General features: G+C 43.5%; 1 protein-coding gene across 2 annotated transcripts in view; it reads left to right on the top strand.

Annotated features, from left to right (window-relative positions):
* The window catches only part of CD59 (CD59 molecule (CD59 blood group)), a 23,432-nt gene extending 5,181 nt beyond the window's left edge, over positions 1–18,251 (top strand). For both annotated transcript variants that reach the window (XM_017849693.1, XM_017849692.1), the window contains 3 exons: positions 4,553–4,637; positions 9,881–9,982; positions 16,572–18,251. In XM_017849693.1, the coding sequence (XP_017705182.1) occupies positions 4,571–4,637; positions 9,881–9,982; positions 16,572–16,789 (387 nt within the window). In that variant the 5' untranslated portion in view covers positions 4,553–4,570 and the 3' untranslated portion in view covers positions 16,790–18,251. The remainder of the gene's footprint in view (positions 1–4,552; positions 4,638–9,880; positions 9,983–16,571) is intronic.
* The last annotated feature ends 626 nt before the right edge of the window (positions 18,252–18,877 follow it).

Genomic DNA, 18,877 nt, shown 5'->3' with positions numbered 1-18,877 from the left:
ATGTACCCAGTAGTCATTCAGGAGCAGGTTGTTCAGTTTCCATGTAGTTGTGTGGTTTTGAGTGAGTTTCTTAATCCTGAGCTCTAGTTTGATTGCACTGTGGTCTGAGAGACAGTTTGTTATAATTTCTGTTCTTTTACATTTGCTGAGGAGTGTTTTACTTCCAGTTATGTGGTCAATTTTAGAATAGTTGCGATGTGGTGCTGAGAAGAATGTATATTCTGTTGATTTGGGATGGAGAGTTCTGTAGATGTCTATTAGGTCTGCTTGGTCCAGAGCTGAGTTCAAGTCCTGGATATCCTTGTTAATTTCCTGTCTTGTTGATCTGTCTAATGTTGACAGTGGGGTGTTGAAGTCTCCCATTATTATGTATGGGAGTCTAAGTCTCTTTGTAGGTCTCTAAGAACTTGCTTTATGAATCTAGGTGCTCCTGTATTGTGTGCATATATATTTAGCATAGTTAGCTCTTCTTGTTGCATTGATTCCCTTACCATTATGTAATGCCCTTCTTTGTCTCTTTTGATCTTTGTTGGTTTAAAGTCTGTTTTATCAGAGACTAGGATTGCAACCCCTGCTTTTTTTGCTTTGCATTTGCTTGGTAGATCTTAATTCATTGTAAGCAGCCTTCCACGCCCATTCTTTTCCTGGCTATGCAGTTCCCCACCATGGAAGTGTACATAATATGCTCATTTCCTTATCTTTGGATGTGTGTGTCACTAAATTGTTGCTATTTTAAAGAATGTTTGTATAACCTTGACTATTTCTTATTCCTGTGATGAAAGGCCTACCTAGAACTCGCATTATGGAAATGGCTTTAGAGTCAACTTACGCACCACCCAAACCTGTCCTTCCCTCATCATGGGGAAGACTTGTCCCTACGTATCTTCTTTGAGGGATTTTTCAGTTGTGCATTCTTTAGAAGAATTAAAAATTATTCAGAACAGTAGCAATATTATTAGAACAGTCTTTAGGGACAAACCCGCTGTTATTAATGAGTCCTGAGATGTTTGGAGTTGAATGTTAATGCTTTCTGAGTGTATCTTGCATTTAAGTGCTCGGTTTGGGTGGAATGGCAGCACTTTTGGTTCGTTTATCATCTTATCTACACTTCACTTATGACCATCTTCCTTTTTTTTTTTTTACTTAAAATGGAGGGTGTTTTAGACTAGGGAGTAGTTTTACCAAAAGAGATGATTTATGACTACTAGAAAAGGAACATTGTCATGTGTGGATTTTCCTGATGTTTCTGATTGTAAAAGTAATACTTGGTTAATTATAGAATATTTGGGGAAAGGATGGAAAAAAGTAAAGAATCAGGAAGAAAAATAAAAGCCGTAAATGATCTTGCTTAGTGTTAGTTACCATCTACGTTTTAGGGCATTTATAAAATAGCCTTAAAACAATCAGCTATTTCTTTTTCTGCCTCCCGCCCTCCTTCGCCCCCCATACACATACACACACTCCATATGAACGTTTTGCTCTTGGAAATTCGTATTTTGGCAGTGGTTCCTAAAGGCCTGGTCTTATTTTGATCAAACAGCCTGACCTGGGCATCTACACATAGCTACTTCCTTTCTCTGCCATCTTGGCTTCCCCTGCAGCGTGTCATGGGATCAGCTATAGCAACAACCAGCTGGTCATGTGGAACTGAAGATAAGACTTGACACTCCCCACCCATCCCAGAAAACTGAGGGCTTCCTTAGCTTTGATGCCTGAGGTCTCCCCTGCTTATTCAACCCAGGGTATTTCTCTGGCTTCCTCACCTCACATCACCCTCTGTCTGCCTTCCCACCCTTCACCCCCCAGCACTCCCTCCCCACGCAGTTTCTTCCTCAGGTAACCTCATTACGCCTAAGTTGCACTAACAGTGGCCACAGCTTTTTGAGTGCCATCTTTGGCCAGGCATTGTGCTATGTAGTACACATAAGTATCCCCATGCTTACTAGCCAAAGCATGATCAGAGGTTAACATACAGCAAAGAGGTGACAGAGCCAGAACTATCTGGCCTTGTTCAGAGGCCTCCAGACTCATGAACTGGAACGCCTGTGAAAGCAGGCCAGTTCTTTCTTTCTTTCTTTTTTTTTTTTTGAGACAGAGTCTCACTGGTCACCCAGGCTGGAATGCAGTGGCGCAATCTCGGCTCACTGCAAGCTCTGCCTCCTGGGTTCACGCCATTCTCCTGCCTCAGCCTCCCGAGTAGCTGGGACTACAGGCGCCCACCACCACACCCAGCTAATTTTTTGTATTTTTATAGAGACGGGGTTTCACGTGTTAGCCAGGATGGTCTCGATCTCCTGACCTCGTGATCCGCCCGCCTCGGCCTCCCAAAGTGCTGGGATTACAGGCGTGAGCCACCGTGCTCCGCCCAGGCCAGTTCTTTCTAAGGCACTTCGTCAAAGAACAGCTCCCCGTCAGGGACCCTGTGTGTTGTGGTGGTGTGATTTATGTCAAGGACCATTCCAAGGGAAGTGTCCTGAGCCGGCAGCTCCTGCCAGCCTGACATCTTTCCAGTGCCTAACCCGGGTCAGGAGGTTCCTTCCTTCCTCCTTCCATGGGGATGCCTGACATTGTAGCTACATTGGCTTTTTGTTTGTTTGTTTGTTTGGAGACAGGGTCTTGGTCTGTCATCCAGGCTGGAGTGCAATGGCACAGTCACAGCTCACTGTAGCCTTGACCTCCTGGGCTCAAGCGATCCTCCCACCTTAGCCTCCCAAGTAGCTGGGACTACAGATACGGGCCACCACACCAGCCTAATTTTTTTAAATGTTTTTATTTTTGTAGAGACAGGGTCTCACTATAATACCCAGGTTCCGATCGTGCTATGCTTAACTTTTAGGAAGTGTCTGGAGCTCTCTGTTTGGGGACCTCAGACCAGTACCTTCCTCTCCCTGCTCACTTGCAGCAGTTCCTTGTGTACTGGAGCCCTCTCTAACCCGAGACTGTAAATCACCCTTCCTACTCAGAAACCCCTGAAAATGGGGAAACAGGCAGGCTGCTGGAGCCCAGGCCCCCAGGAAGGTCCACATGGGGGATGGTGTCCCATAGCAGGCTGTAGGTTTCAGAGCCCAGTGGGTGGTGGGGAGCCCTCAATTTGTAAGGAAAGGCCAGGCCACAGTTGTCTTTCTTCCTGGTTCCTCACATATCATAAACCCACCTCTTTCTTACCTCCACCACCCACATCTCCAGGCTTGACTCACTGATTGTTTTCTTTTTTGAACAATGTCAGACCCTGCCCTTTTCCTGGAACTTCTCAGTCCTCCACTGGCCTGTATCAGCAAATTCCTAAGTAGCAGATGACCTTCAAGATGTGAGAGGTGATGATTCCACAGAACCTGGAAGGAAGGGACAGTAAGGATTGTCAGGATTGTCAGTTTCCCAGGGAACTCTGCATTTCTGACTTAGGGAGGGCAGGTGACTCACCCTTCCAAGAACCCATCTGTCTGTCCGGGCCTGTGGGACTCTGGAGACTAGAATATGGAGTACCCTGGTTTACAGGCGCTGCCACCTCCTTTTTTCAAGATGGGTTCAGGGATGTAGGGTTGGAGTTGGGAAATTTCTTAGTTCTGCTATGGATGCTTTGTACTTAGGCAAGTTCAAAACCTCCCCATGCCTTAGCTTCTTTACTGGGTAGGTTGGAAGCATTTCACCCTTTCCTTCTCACCTGATGCTATCACTACACATCTAGGCATTTGCGTAATGGAAGCTTACAAAGTTGCCCAATACCTCTCTTCATGTGCCCAAAGAGAGCAAGCAAGTGTCCCCATTATAATTCTTTTTTTTTTTTTGAGACGGAGTCTGGCTCTGTCTCCCAGGCTGGAGTGCAGTGGCCGGATCTCAGCTCACTGCAAGCTCCGCCTCCCAGGTTTACACCATTCTCCTGCCTCAGCCTCCGGAGTAGCTGGGACTACAGGCGCCCGCCACCTTGCCCGGCTAGTTTTTTGTATTTTAGTAGAGACAGGGTTTCACCGTGTTAGCCAGGATGGTCTCGATCTCCTGACCTCGTGATCCGCCCGTCTCGGCCTCCCAAAGTGCTGGGATTACAGGCTTGAGCCACCGCGCCCGGCCTATAATTCTTACAGTGAGGAGCCAGAGCTTCCAGGTATGCTAAGCCGTTGCTCCCTGTTCTGCTGCTGAATGCATGCTGGTGCCTTCCAGAGTCACCCCTTTGGTCTGATTCACGTAGTGCTATGGCTCAGAGAAGTGGCCCTCTGTTTCAGCCAGCAGCTTGCAGTGGGGCCAGTAGAGTGGGAACCACAGTGGCTGTATGAGTCAATTTGGTCATATTGTCATTTGAGTCAATAACCCTGATGGGGAAGATAGTGTTATTCCCACGGTGTGGTAGTGCACACTGGGGCTTATAGGGACTGAGCCTACTGAAGGGTATATGGTGCTGTGGGTTAGAGCTAGGGCATGGCCTGGGGATTCAGTGTGCCTTGACTTCCCCTGTAAATGTTCCTCTCAGAAGCCTCCTTGGCCTTCCAGCCCTTGGTTTTTGAGACAACCAGCAGTCATTTGTTGGTTCCTGACAGTCCTGCCTGTCCCTTCCTTCCAGGTTCTGTGGACAATCACAATGGGAATCCAAGGAGGGTCTGTCCTGTTTGGGCTGCTGCTTGTCCTGGCTGTCTTCTGCCATTCAGGTGAGTGCTCTAGTCTCAGGACAGGGATCTAGGCTGCCTTGGACATGAACTCCCTTCTTAAGCCTCAGTTTCAGCCCCAGCTCCTCCTCTAGGCCTGGCTTTGTTTCTTTTGCCTTCCAGTGTTACAGGTCTGGGGTTGTATGGCAGCTCCTTCCTGTGTTATGACCTTGTCCTCAGTGGGGCATCTTCCTGAGTTACCGCCCCGTCCTGGGTTACAAAGTGGCTTTTGGCAGGGGTGGGTCAACACTCGGCGGCTGAAGTTTCACTCCTGTCACCATAAGCTGCTTGGGGACACCAGTGGATACCGTTCTTAGAGTGCTGTGCAAGTCCATTTGGGATCCACTCTGCTTAGAGCCATCCGAGCTCAGTCCTGCTCCAGGGCTCCTCCAGGGTTTTTTTTTTTTTTTTTTTTTTTTTTTGAGACGGAGTCTCGCTCTGTCACCCAGGCTGGAGTGCAGTGGCCGGATCTCAGCTCACTGCAAGCTCCGCCTCCCGGGTTTATGCCATTCTCCTGCCTCAGCCTCCCAAGTAGCTGGGACTACAGGCGCCCGCCACCTCGCCCAGCTAGTTTTTTGTATTTTTTAGTAGTGATGGGGTTTCGCCATGTTAGCCAGGATGGTCTTGATCTTGTGACCTCGTGATCCGCCCGTCTCGGCCTCCCAAAGTGCTGGGATTACAGGCTTGAGCCACCGCACCCGGCCCCTCCTATGTTTTAATGATGATGATGGTCATAGTTACAGCAGCAGCAGCTAACTAACCCTGACAGCATTTATGTGCCAGTCACTACTCTAAGCATTTTACGTGTTTTTGCTTATTTAATCCTCATGCCAACCTGATGGAGTTGGTGGTATTTTTGTCCTTGTTTTACAAGCAACAAGATTGAGGCTCCCCCCAAAATTAATAACTTGTCAGATAACACACAGAAGTGGTACACTGGAATGTGAACACACAGTCTGGCAACAGAGTCCCTGCTCTTCCCTCCTGCTCCAGGCCACCTGTCACTGGGCCACCGCTTCCCCTCAGTCCCCCTTCCCCTGGTTGCTGGAGGAAATTGTGTGCTTCTGAGTCAACTTCTATAACAGTGGAAACACACATGCTTCATTGTAAGGGTCAGATGTGGTTGCCTGCCTGTGTCATGTTGGTATAACGTCTTAGCTGCTGCTGGATTTTTGTTTTTTATAAATATGGTTGGTGGGGGGAGCAGAAAAGGAAGTAGCAATACAGTGAGCAATTTAAAAAAAGATTTCCACACCACCGTAGCATGTCTTAGAATATTAGTAGCAACCATGTATTGACTGCTTATTGTTTACTGGGGACTGTGCCAGAGCCTGTCTCATTTAAATCCGTCTAACCATCCTGGGAGGTCGGTGCTATTGCCTCCCATATTACAGCTGAGGAAATGAAGGCAAAGTAGTAACTTGCCCCAGGACACACTTTAACATGCTCTCCCTTTCTGAGCAGAAAAAGAAGTCGTGGCACCCCTCCTTCCACTTCTTTGATTCTAGCCAGGGTGCACAGTTATGTGGTTCACCTGTGTTAAAACACTATATTTTTTCTATAGTTATTTTTTATTTATTCATTTTTCTTTGTTCCTTCTTTTTTTCTGTCTCTGCTGCTCAAGTTGGAATATTTTCTAGAATTTTAATAGCCCAGTGACATCCTACTTCTAGCAGTCTGCATTTGTTTATGGAGCAAGCTTGGGACCATCAGCTTCTCTGTGACAAGTCTTGGGTTGCACATCAGCCCTTTCTCAGAGAATTGAGATGTGAAGCTCACACGCCCACAGATGAGAGGCCTTCTTTGCTGCTGCCCAAAGGGTCTGAGAACCCTGCAGTGGAACTTTCCTCTGAACTCTGCCTCTCGTAGCCCAGGGGAAATCTCGTCTACCCTGGCTTAGTGGCTAAAATATCAAACCGTTGTCCACTGACCTATTGCTTGTTTTTTTGTTTGTTTGTTTGTTTGTTTTTTTCAGGGGGACAGAGTCTCACTCTGTCGCCCAGGCTGGAGGGCAGTGGCATGATCTTGGTTCACTACAACCTCCGTGTCCCAGGTTCCAGCGATTCTCGTGCCTCTGTCTTTTGAGTAGCTGGGATTATAGGTGCATGCCACCATGCTTGGCTAATTTTTGTATTTTTAGTAGAGGCAGGGTTTCATCACGTTGGCCAGGCTGGTCTAGAATTCCTGACCTCAAATGATCCACCTAGCTCAGCCTCCCAAAGTGTTGGGATTACAGGCCTGAGCCATTGCACCTGGCCCTGTTTTTGACCTCAGTTTCCCCCATAATCTATAGTTTCCTTCTCTTCCCACTCAGGTCAATTAGAACATCATGGTTAACCAACCTTGGATTTTAGAACTGACAGCCTGAGTTTGAGCTCAGCTCGGTCACTTAGTAGCTGTGTGGCTTTGAACAGTTTAGTTAACATCTTAGTCTTAGTTTTCTCTTGCAAAATGGGGATGAAGATAATTGAGCCTACTTCTCTTAACAATCCTATGAAAAGCTTTAACAATCCTATGAAGAGCTTAGCACATCAATGCACAGATATTTGAACACTGAATGAACGTGTTTGCCATGAATACTTTTGCCCACAGACGCTCCAACCATGGGTTTTAGCCTTTCCCTCTAAAGGTTTCTCAAGAACCCAAATGAGCCCAGGATCTGGTCAGTACAAAAATCCACATCTACAGGTAACCTTTTAAAATGACCCTCAAAAATGACCTGTCATCTTAGATTCTTTCCATTTCATGCGCATGAATACACGTCGGGCACAAGGAAGGGACCAGAGAAAAACTGCATCTTTGTGCCTTCTCCTTGTGGCTTCCTTCTCATACAGTCATGACAGCCACAGGCTGACAGTAGGGGAGAACAAACAAAGCCGGTGGATAGGGCCCTGCCCACAGGCCCCGAGGCTGCCGAGGCTGCCGCCAGCTCTGCTGCTTTGTAGCCAGGTGTCCTTGGGTGAGTCACGTCACCTCTCCAGACATCTGTCTTGTTATCTGCAAAAAAGTGGGGAAGGAGGAGGTTGGTTTTATTTTATTTTTATTTTTTTATTTTTATTTTATTTTATTTTATGTAGACATGGGTCTCGCTCTGTCTCCCAGACTGGAGTGCAGTGGTGCAATCTTGGCTCACTGCAACCTCCACCTCCCAAACTCAAGTGATTCTCGTGCCTTAGCCTCCTGAATAGCTGGGATTACAGGCATGTGCCACCACGCCTGGCTAATTTTTGTATATTCTGTAGAGGTGGGGTTTCACCATGTTGGCCAGGGTGGTCTCAAACTCCTGGCTTCAAGTGATCCACCCACCTTGGTCTCCCAAACTGCTGGGATTATAGGTGTGAGCCACCACACCTGGCCTAGTTTTTGTTGTTGTTGTTACTGTTGTTGTTTTTTAAAACTAATATTTCAAGGCATTAATCTGGAACCTTCACAAGTCAGAGGGATCCTCTGTTGGGTAGGATTTCACACCTGTGAGGGCAAGCATGGCCATTTCAGATGCTCTAGAGAACTGGGTTCCTCTCTGTGCTCAGGAAGTGAGGACCCACCTTCCTTCCACTGGACTTTCCACTGAAAAATCTCCTCTTTCCATGGTGATAAACCTAGGCTTCAGCCTTAGAACTAGAAGTCAGCTCTTGGGCTCTAAAACCCACACTTGGTTTAACCATGACATTCTTTTATGAAATTTTACATGTTTCCTCTTTGAAAATGTCTTTTCACACAGGTGGGTTCTGCCATATACTGATTACATGGCAGAAGTCACATGGCAGGAAGATAGTTTATCTCTGATGATGGAAAAGGGGTTATTTATACAAACCAGGACGATTTCCTTCCAACTCTTGCTTCCTCAGTCTCTCCCCATCACACATGTGGACTGTAACTCATCTTTTCTTGTCACTGTTGTTATAAAATGGAGAAGGAAAATAACCCAGTAAAACCTGACAGCTAGCAAGGATGAGTCCTAAGAATTGACTGCGAGCAATAATTGTTTTTCAAACTAGGGAAGTGGAGGCAATTTGCTTCTGACGTAAGATGACCCTCACATGTCTGCTGGTACCCAGCTCTCCTATGGCCATGGGTTTAAAGTGCACAGCTGTTGTCTTGTCTTTGACAATGTGTACTCCTGGCATTTGGTCAGTCCCTTAGAAGCAGGTAGTTCAGTAATGATACCTTATCCCAGAAGTTATCAAACTTTTTCTGTACAGGACCAGCTGGCAATTTTTTTTTTTTTTTTTAATAGTTTCACTCTGTCACCCAGGCTGGAATGCAGTAGTGCAATCTTGGCTCACTGCAACCTCTGCCTCCTGGGTTCAAGTGACTCTCCTGCCTCAGCCTCCTAAGTAGCTGGGATTAGATGTGCGCACCACTATGCCTGGCTAATTTTTGTATTTTTAGTAGAGACGGGGTTTCGCTATGTTGGCCAGGCGGGTGTCAAACTCCTGACCTCAGGTGATCTACCCTCCTCGGCTTCCCTAAGTGCTGAGATTACAGGCGTGAGCCACCGCGCCTGGCCCAGATAGTAAATATTTTAAGCTTTGCAGGTCAAGAGGCAAAATCAAGGGTATTATGAGACTTACCTCAATAATAAGAGAAGAAACAAAATTTTCACAGATTTTTTTTTTATTGACAAAATTCACAACATAATAATTGAGCCCAACCATATAATACGCATCTACCAATGAGGGGAATAGAATTCTTTTTAGGAGGATAACCATTTGCTTAATTGAGGTTCAAAATTAGTGTTCCCTCTCATCAAATCAGTTGCAGATGTTCATCTGTTAATACTGATCTGTGATGACATTTTACGTATTTCATTTTTGAAAATGTATTTTCATGCAGATAGGTATTGCCAGACACTGATCATCAACCCACAAGGATGTGATTTAATTGGGCATATTCATTGCTTGGAAGACACAGAATTCTGTTTGTTTCTCTTGGTAATTTCCTCTTAACACATCATTACATTGCAGACTAATCTCCTTCCAGTTGCAGGTTAGGAGGAAGCTTCTCAATTGCACAGTTAGATGGATTTTCAAATGTGGATATTTTCTTTGTGCTTGCATCAGGTTCCAAAAAATGTTGCTGGAACTGTAGTTTCAATTTGGAAAGATATGACCGCTATACATTTGTGCGGGAATGGAAGTATACCACAAGTTGCCGACTTTGGGCCCATATTAATGGAGATGGTGGGCTGCCAGGGAACAAGTCAGTGTTGCTTTAAGAGATCCTTACTTTCTTCCTGATTCTAGGTCATAGCCTGCAGTGCTACAGCTGTTCTAACCCAACTACTGACTGCAAAACAGCCATCAATTGTTCATCTGGTTTTGATGTGTGTCTCATTGCCAGAGCTGGTAAGAGCCTGCCCTGTCTGTCTCCTAAATGTAAAGGGGTAATAAGTGCCTGGGAAGAAAATTGTGCCACTGTAATCGCCATTAGACTTGCATCAAGTAATAGCTGCTGTTTATTAGCAACAGGTGTGTATTGGGTAAAGCAGTTTGTCCATGCCTTTGTTTTTTGTTATACTTTAAGTTCTAGGGTACATGTGCACAACGTGCAGGTTTGTTACATATGTATACATGTGCATGCATTTTAAATTTAATGTTTTGTACTTCTAAGGGTGGTGATCTTTTATTTCCATTTGATAAATGTGGAAACTGAGGCTCAGATTAAGCAGCAAACTATTGTCAAGTAACCAACTCAGGAATTGAACATGGAAATCCATCTGTTTCCAAAGCTTTGTACCCTTTAACAGAAGCCCTGTGCTGCCTCCCAAACCTTGGAGAACCTACTGTGTGCCCAGCAGAAGGTTAGGAGCTAGGGATGCAAAGATAAAGAAAAGACACATACAGTTAAAATCATGACAAAGGCCTGTTTGACTGTCCTACATGACTTTATGTATGCCTTTGTCTCATTCTATGGGGTATCTGGTATTTTTAGAGTCCTGAGGAGACTCAAGCTGAACTCAAAGGACAAGTAGGAGGTAAGAGGGATAAGTAGGAGGTGTGCCTGCGAGGGGCAGCATCTGGTACCAGGGCTCGGTAGCCTCAGAGCAACGTGCTCATGAATGTGGGGGTGGGCAATACTAACATGCACCAGTCCTGTCCAGTCTGCATTTTCCAAATTTGTGAGACTACAGAATATTCACCTCCATCAACCCTGTTAAAATGGAGTTTAGGAAGTGGTAGACAGAGGAAAGAAACCAGCAAAGACATGCCCTTTGTTCTTGCTGGTATGGTTCTGGATAGAATCGATGTGTGCAAATGATGCCAGCGAGGAATGATGGTTTCAGAATGTTCTTAGTGTCCAAGGTAAAACCCCCAGGCTTAGATTTCTAAGAGATTAATCATAAAAACACTCCACAAGATTCTTTGTACTCTTAGATCTTCTACACCAACTCCCCCCAATGTCAACATCAAGAAATGGTGAACATGTCAGGTAAACTCAGAAAAGCCTTGGGACACCCACAGGTTCACAAAAGCCTGAGATAAAGAAGATTAACTTCCCCAGAAAGGAGAAATCCCTCAATAACCAAAGACAAATTATAGTTACCCTGTCTAAAAAACTAGGAGCATCTGATAATTTTGATACAAATTGCTGAATTGCAGCTAAAACTGCAAACCCTCCATTCAGAGTTCTTGATTCTGTAGGGGACCAGTCCCTCTGCCTCCATTGGAAGACCGTGTTCATTCACTGTTAATGTAGAAAGCGTAGTAAGGCCCCTAGAGAAAACATGGTCATTATATATGAGCACAGAAGACCTGGCTCTTTAGCTTGATCAACTGTGTCTCTTGGACTCCTCACTACTAAGTATAATTAAACTAAGTATAATTTCCAAATGAGATGATCAGAGCAATTACTATGTGTTGAATGAATATTAGAGCAGCAATTAGGAGCACTGACGTCTGTCTTGCCACCAGCTAGTTCTTTCCACCTCTGTTTTTCATTTATGAAATGTATGTGTTGGACAGCAGAGGTAGGGAGGAGAGGAGAGGTCAGAGCCAAGATCTTTTTCCAGCTCTTAAATCCCAAAATTTCTTATAAATGGTTAATGTAAACAAAAATGAGACACACCTATTAAAACGACCCAACTCCACAACTCTGACAACTCCAGATGCTGGTTGAGGATGTGGAACAATGGGAACTTTGTTTTTTTGTTTTGGTTTGTTTTTTGTTTTTTGAGACAAGGTCTTGCTCTGTCACCTAGGCTAGAGGGCAGTGGTGCAATCTCTGCCTCCAGGGTTCAAGTGATTCTCATGCCTCAGCCTCCTAAGTAATTGGGATTACAGCCATAAGCCACCATGCCCAGCTAATTTTTATATTTTTAGTAGAGACAGGGTTTCACTGTGTTGCCCAGGCTCATCTCAAACTCCTGGCCTCAAGTGACTGCCTGCCTCGGCCTCCCAAAGTGCTGGGATTACAGGCGTGAGCCACCACGCCCAGCTGCAGTGGGAACTTTGATTCATTCCTAGTGGGAATGCAAACCAGTATAGCTACTGTGGATGACAGTTTGGTAGTTTCTTACAAAACTAAAATATAACACAATATATAATACTTGATATTTTGATAATTATGTACAGTATATATTTTATAATGACTGTGTTACTGGCTTGTGTATTTACTATATTTTTAAAATCATTTTAGCATGTACTCCTTCTACTTATTTAAAAAAAATGTTAACTGTAAAACAGCCTCTCAGGAGGCTGAGGCAGGAGAATTGCTTGACCCGGGAAGCAGAGGTTGCAGTGAGCTGAGATTGTGCCACTGCACTCCAGCCTGGGTGACAGAACAAGGCTTTTTTTTTCTTTTATTTCTACAAAGAAAAAAAAGACAAAGCAAAAAAGAAAAACAACCCAGCCTCAGCAGGCAGATCCCTTCAGGAGGTATTCCAGAAGAAGGCATTGTTGTCCTAGGACAGGACAGCCCCATGCGTACTTTTACCCCCGAAGACCTTCCAGTGGGACAAGATGAAGAGGTGGAAAACAGTGATACTGATGATCCTGACCCTGTGTAGGACTAGGCTAATGTGTGTGCTTGTGTCTTCGTTTTTAACAACAACAAAAAAAAGTTTTTAAAATAAAAAAAAATAATTAAATAAAAAAGCTTCTGACTGGGCGTGGTGGCTCACACCTGTAATCCCAGCACTTGGGGAGGCCGAGGTGGATGGATCACAAGGTCAGCAGATCAGACCATCCTGGCTAACATGCTGAAACCCTGTCTCTACTAAAAATACAAAAAATTAGCTGGGCATGGTGGCGGGCACCTATAGTCCCAGCTACTCAGGAGGCTGAGGCATAAGAATGGCATGAACCCGGGAGGCGGAGCTTGCAGTGAGCCGAGATCACGCCACTGCACTCCAGCCTGGGTGACAGAGCGAGGCTCCATCTCAAAAATAAATAAATAAAAATAAAAAAGCTTATAAAGAAAGAATAGAAATAAAATATTTTTGTACAACTGTATAACATGTTTGTGTCTTACACTATTATTACAAAGGTAAAAACATTTAAAATTAAGTTTCTAAAGTAAAGTGGCAGCAAACTAGGGTTGATTTCTTAAAATAAACTTAGTATGGACTAAATGTACAATATTTAAAACACCTACAGTAGTGTACACTAATGTATACATTCACCACTCATTCACTGACTTCCAGTCCCACAAGCTCCATTCACGGTCAGTGCCTCCCTGTACAGGTGTACCATTTAAAAAATCTTTGTATCACATTTTTACTGTACCTTTTCTATGTTTAGATATGGTTAGATACACAAATATTTACCACTGTGTTACAGTTGCCTACAGTATTCAGTAGAGTAACATGCTGTACAGGTTTGTAGCCCAGGAGCAACAGGACATACCACATAGCCTGAGTGTGTACTAGGCTAGTCCATGTAAGTTTGTGTAACTGTACTCTATGACGTTCGCATAGCGACGGATATGATGGTGCTATGCAAAGTAAGTCTAGAAGAGAGATAGGTTGGCTGCTAATTCAACCAATATTTACTAGCATCCTAGCAGTATAAACCATGGAAGTATAAGCCAGGTTAAATTAGTCTTGAAGGGGCCTCTGATGACAGTGCTGAGTAGTCATTGCTATAATGACGTTCTGAACAAGGACCACATTTAAGGGTGCCCAGGACAACTGAAGACTGTTGGCTTTAGATAGACTTGAGCCAAGGTATTCAAAAAGAGTGGGGAGGAGAAAACCTCTAACACTCCAGGGACTCTGATATAATCCACTTTTATGTGGATAATTCCGAGGCTGGCTTTGGTGAGAAGATTACCATCGTAAGGCTGGTAATTATTTGAATATGATAATTCAAGTAAAGCACTTTGGTATGCTGCAGGACACATAGTAAATGATTAATTGGTAGCAATGATTAATAAATTACTGTCTGTTCTCCCCAAGCTGCTAGGCTTCCCTAATTAAAATTCTGATAGCTTTAAAGCTTTTCAAGTTCCAGTGCTTACTTACTATTACATAAAGCAGTAACTTGTCTGAATCACCAGCAGCCTCTAGCACAATATTAGAAGCTTCCAGTTATTTAGTTAAGACTCCAGCAAGTAGAGGCATTTCTAGAATACTCTATCTGGACTCTGCCACTTGACCAAACTTCATTAAATTCCAGTCCAGATACCCATCCCCTCAGAGGAGAAGGAAAGGACAGTTATGCCTGCAGTTATAAACTGAGAAGTGTTGTGTTCCAGGCTTTTCATGGAATTGGGTAAATTAGCTACAAACCTGAAATAAGGAAGTATGCATCTGCATTTTTTTCTTTCCAGCACAGAAGATAAGAAAACAGTTTCAGGGCAAGGACAAATACCTTCTTATGCCCCAGTATCTAGCACATAGGCACTCAGTTATTTTTGGAGAAGAAAATCTGCCATAACACCACTCTCAACTAATACATTTTCACCTAACATGCTTTTCTGAATATTAAAAAACTATGATAATATACTTGGAGCATATACTTCTGGCCTTTATTTTCCTGTGTGCCCAAGGCTATTTTCCAAAATGGGACCATGATGGCATGTTTTATAGAAACTTTTCCTGTATTACTGAATAATCTAATGATTTTAAAATGAAGTTTTAAATATTTTAAAATAAATCATCCAAGTGGCAAATTTTAAAACTCAATAGAAACATAAATGAAGTGTATTCTTCCATGATGATAACACCATTAAATTACTTGGGAATCCTTCCAGAGAATGGCAGAAGTATATACACTTGGGAGTGGAATTGCTCAGTCAAATGGGTAACTCTATCTTTAACTATTTGCGGAAATGCCAGATTTGTCCAGTGTATCTGTACCATTTTACATTCCCACCAGCAATGTTTGAGGGTTCCAATTTTTTCCACTTCCTTGCAACATTTGCTATTTGCCATTTTCTTGATCTTAGCCATCCTAGTGAGTATAAAGTGGTATCTCACTGTGATTTTGATTTGCATGTTCCTAATGACTAATGGTATCAAGCATCTTTTCATGTACTTATTGGCCATTTGAGAATCTTCTTTGGAGAAATGTTTATTCAAATCCTTTGCCCTTTTTTTTTTTTTTTTTTTTTTTTTTTTTTTTAAAGAGCCAGGGTCTTGCTTTGTTGCCCAGGCTGGAATGCAGTGGTACAATCATAGCTCACTGCAGCCTTAAAGTCCTGAGTCCAAGTGATCCTCCTGCCTCAGCCTCCCAAGTAGCTAAGACTAAAGCTGCAACACCCTGCCTGGCTAATTTAAAAATTTTTTTTTGTGTGTAGAGTTGGGATATCACTATGTTGCCCAGGCTGGCCTCAAGCAGTCCTCTCACTTCAGCCTCCTAAAGTGCTGGGATTACAGGTGTGAGCCACCACACTGGCCTCATTGCCCATATTTTAATTGGGTTAGTCTTTTTATTGTAGAGTTTAAGAATGTTTTTTATATCCTGAATACTATGCTCTTCCATATGACTTTAAAAAAAAAATAGAGAGGGGGGTCTTGCCATGTTGACGAGGCTGGTCTCAAACTTCCGGCCTCAAACAATTATCCCGTCTCGGCCTCCCAAAGTGTTGGGATTACAGGTGTGAGCCACCGCGCTTAGTGTTTTCCATGTGATTTGCAAACATTTTCTCCCTTTCTGTGAGTTATCTTTTTATTTTTTGATAATGTCCTTTGAAGCACAGAAGTTTTAAATTTTGATGGAGTCCAATTTACCTATTTTCTGCCCATCCCCACCTTTTTTTTTTTTTTTTTAAATCAAGCTCCTTCCATGTTAGCACTCGTAGGCCCATGTCATTTCTTATCTACATGGACTTGCATTGTAAGAAATTCTATTGTAATTTCTTTAAACACTTTTAAAAAATTAATGGACTGAGTTTTTTTCAGGCTTTTTTCTGTACAGATACTGTTCAGTGCTGCAGTGGCCATTCTTGAGCATATATCTTAACCTCTTTTATACATAGCTTTGGCTGGGCATGGTGGCCCACCCCTATAATCCTGTCACTTTGGGAGACTGAAGCAGGAGGATCACTTGAACCCAGGAGTTCAAGACCAGATGACTGGGCAAGAAAGTGAGACCTTATCTCCAAAAAATAAAAATAAAAATAAGGAAAAGGAAGAAAACCCCAAGTAACTTCATAGTGTAAACTCTGAAAGTGGAATTGCTGGATCAAAGGGGGCATGTGTTTAAAATCTTGGCAGATATTAGCAGATTTCCCTCTTAACAGTATAAATGCCTGTTCCTCTCCCCATCCCCACAACTATACTGGCTATGATGAGACCCTTGGTTTTCTGGAAAAGCTCTAGAGGTGTATCATTATTTACTTAATTGTTCTCCTTTATAACCCACCTGGGATGAGCATCTTGTCTAGATGTCTCTACTTGCACAGGATACATACGAAATATAATTGAGGGTTCAAAGGCAGATACAGAACTCTTCCCACTTACTTTCTTACCGTTGTATGTGTGTCTCCCCACAGGGTTACAAGTATATAACCAGTGTTGGAAGTTTGCGGATTGCAATTTCAATGACATTTCAACCCACTTGAAGGAAAGCGAGCTAAAGTACCACTGCTGCAAGAAGGACCTGTGTAACTTTAACGAACAGCTTGAAAATGGTGGGACATCCTTATCAGAGAAAACAGTTCTTCTGCTGGTGACCCCACTTCTGGCAGCAGCCTGGCGCCTTCATCCCTAAGTCAACACCAGGAGAGCTTCTCCCATACTCCCCGTTGCTGCGTAGTCCCCTTTCCCTTGCTGCTGCATTCTAAAGGCTTGATATTTTCCAACTGGATCCTGTTGGGAAAGAATAAAATTGACTTGAGCAACCTGGCTAAGATAGAGGGGCTCTGGGAGACTTTGAAGACCAGTCCTGTTTGCAGGGAAGCCCCACTTGAAGGAAGAAGTTTAAGAGTGAAGTAGATGTGACTTGAGCTAGATTGCATGCTGCTTCCTTTGCTCTTGGGAGGACCAGCTTTGCAGTGACAGCTTGAGTGGGTTCTCTGCAACCCTCAGATTATTTTTCCTCTGGCTCCTTGGATGTAGTCAGTTAGCATCATTAGTACATCTTTGGAGGATTGGGCAGGAGTGTGTGAGCATCCTCTCTCACATGAACGCTTTTGTAAACTTCAGGGCTCCCGTGTTGCCATGGAGGCATGCCAAATGTTCCATATGTGGGTGTCAGTCAGGGGCAACAAGATCCCTAATGCAGAGCTAGAGGACTTCTGGAAGGGAAGTGGGTAAGTGTTCCAGATGGCAGGGCATGAAAACTTAAGGGAGATACAAATGGCTGAAAGTCGAGTTTTTCCTCTGTCTTTAAATTTTATATGGGCTTTGTTATCTTTCACTGGAAAAGTGTAATAGCATACGTTAATGGTGTGTTAAAGCTATTTCCTCGCCTTTTTTTTTTTTTTATTGGAATGGTGGGATATCTTGGGTTTGCCACACACAGTTACAGAATGAACATTCCGTACATGTGACTGGCAGTATTAAGTGTGCTTATTTTAAATATTACTGGTAGGAAGGCTTTTCAGGTATGTGTGTATACAGTATGAATGCAATGGGAACAACCTTTGTGGTTACAGTTTGAGACTTCCAAAGGTCATCCTTAATAACAACAGATCTGCAGGGTTGTTTTACCGTCTGCATCCAGCCTTCTGTTAACTCCTAGCTGACTCAGCATAGATTGTATAAAATACCTTTGTAAGGGCTATTAGCACAGTCACACATGTTTGAGGCTTTCAGAAGCTCTTTCTAAAAAATGATACACACCTTTCACAAGGGCAAACTTTTTCCCTTTCCCTGTGTATTCTAGTGAATAAATCTCAAGATTCAGTAGACCTTAATAACATTTGTGTTTTATGATCTTGGCTGTATTTAATGGCATAACCTGACTTTTGCAGATGGAGGAATTTCTTGATTAATGTTGAAAAAAAAAACCCTTGATTATACTCTGTTAGACAAATTGAGTGCAGTGAATGATGCCTTTCTGAAAATGAAATATAACAAGTGGATGAATGTGGTTATGGCCCAAAAGGATAAGAGCATATGCAGTATGGTTAATGGCAGTCACTGAAAGAAGACATCCTGAGCAGTGCCAGCTTTCTTCTGTTGGTGCCATTCCCTGAACATAGAAAAACAGAGACTTGCTTATCAAAACTCAGCATTACCTTGGTGTTCTGTGTTCTCTGTTAGCTCAGTGTCTTTCCTTACATCATCTTTAATCCTCTGTTTCAAGACAAAATACTAGGTGTGACCCTTTCCTCAATAGGATTTTTTTTTTTTTTTTTTTTTTTGGCCTGAGGAAGTACTGACCATGCCCACAGCCACTGGCTGAGCCAAGAAGCACATTTCATGTGAGTTCTAAGGAATGAGAACGAATTTTGATGAATTTGAGCAGAAAATGAATTTCTGGGAACTTTTTTGGGGGCGAGGGGGTGAGGAATTCAGCCACACTCCAGAAAGCCAGGAGTCAACAGTTTCAGAAGCCTCTCTCAGGATTCAGATTCGAGGATGAGATTGGCTTGCTGCTATCTTGTGTCATGTACCCACTTTTTGGCCAGACTACATTGGGAAGAAGGTAGTCCTTTAAAGCAGAATCTGGGTGCTGCTAAATGGGGAGATGGGGAGAGGGTTGTTAAGCTGTCCAGATCAACAACGGTCATATAAATGGCCTTAAACTTTGGGGTTGCTTTCTGCATAAAGTTGCTGTGACTCATGCTATAGACAAGGTTGAGTACCTGGACATGAAGGCAATCCTGTAATGTAAAGATGTTTACAGTATTGC

This window comes from Rhinopithecus bieti, unplaced genomic scaffold, assembly GCF_001698545.2.
Source record: "Rhinopithecus bieti isolate Rb0 unplaced genomic scaffold, ASM169854v2 scaffold_32083, whole genome shotgun sequence".
NCBI classification, from domain to species: Eukaryota; Metazoa; Chordata; class Mammalia; order Primates; family Cercopithecidae; genus Rhinopithecus; species Rhinopithecus bieti.
Note: the sequence above shows the minus strand (reverse complement) of the source record. Positions and strands in the feature narration are given on the sequence as shown.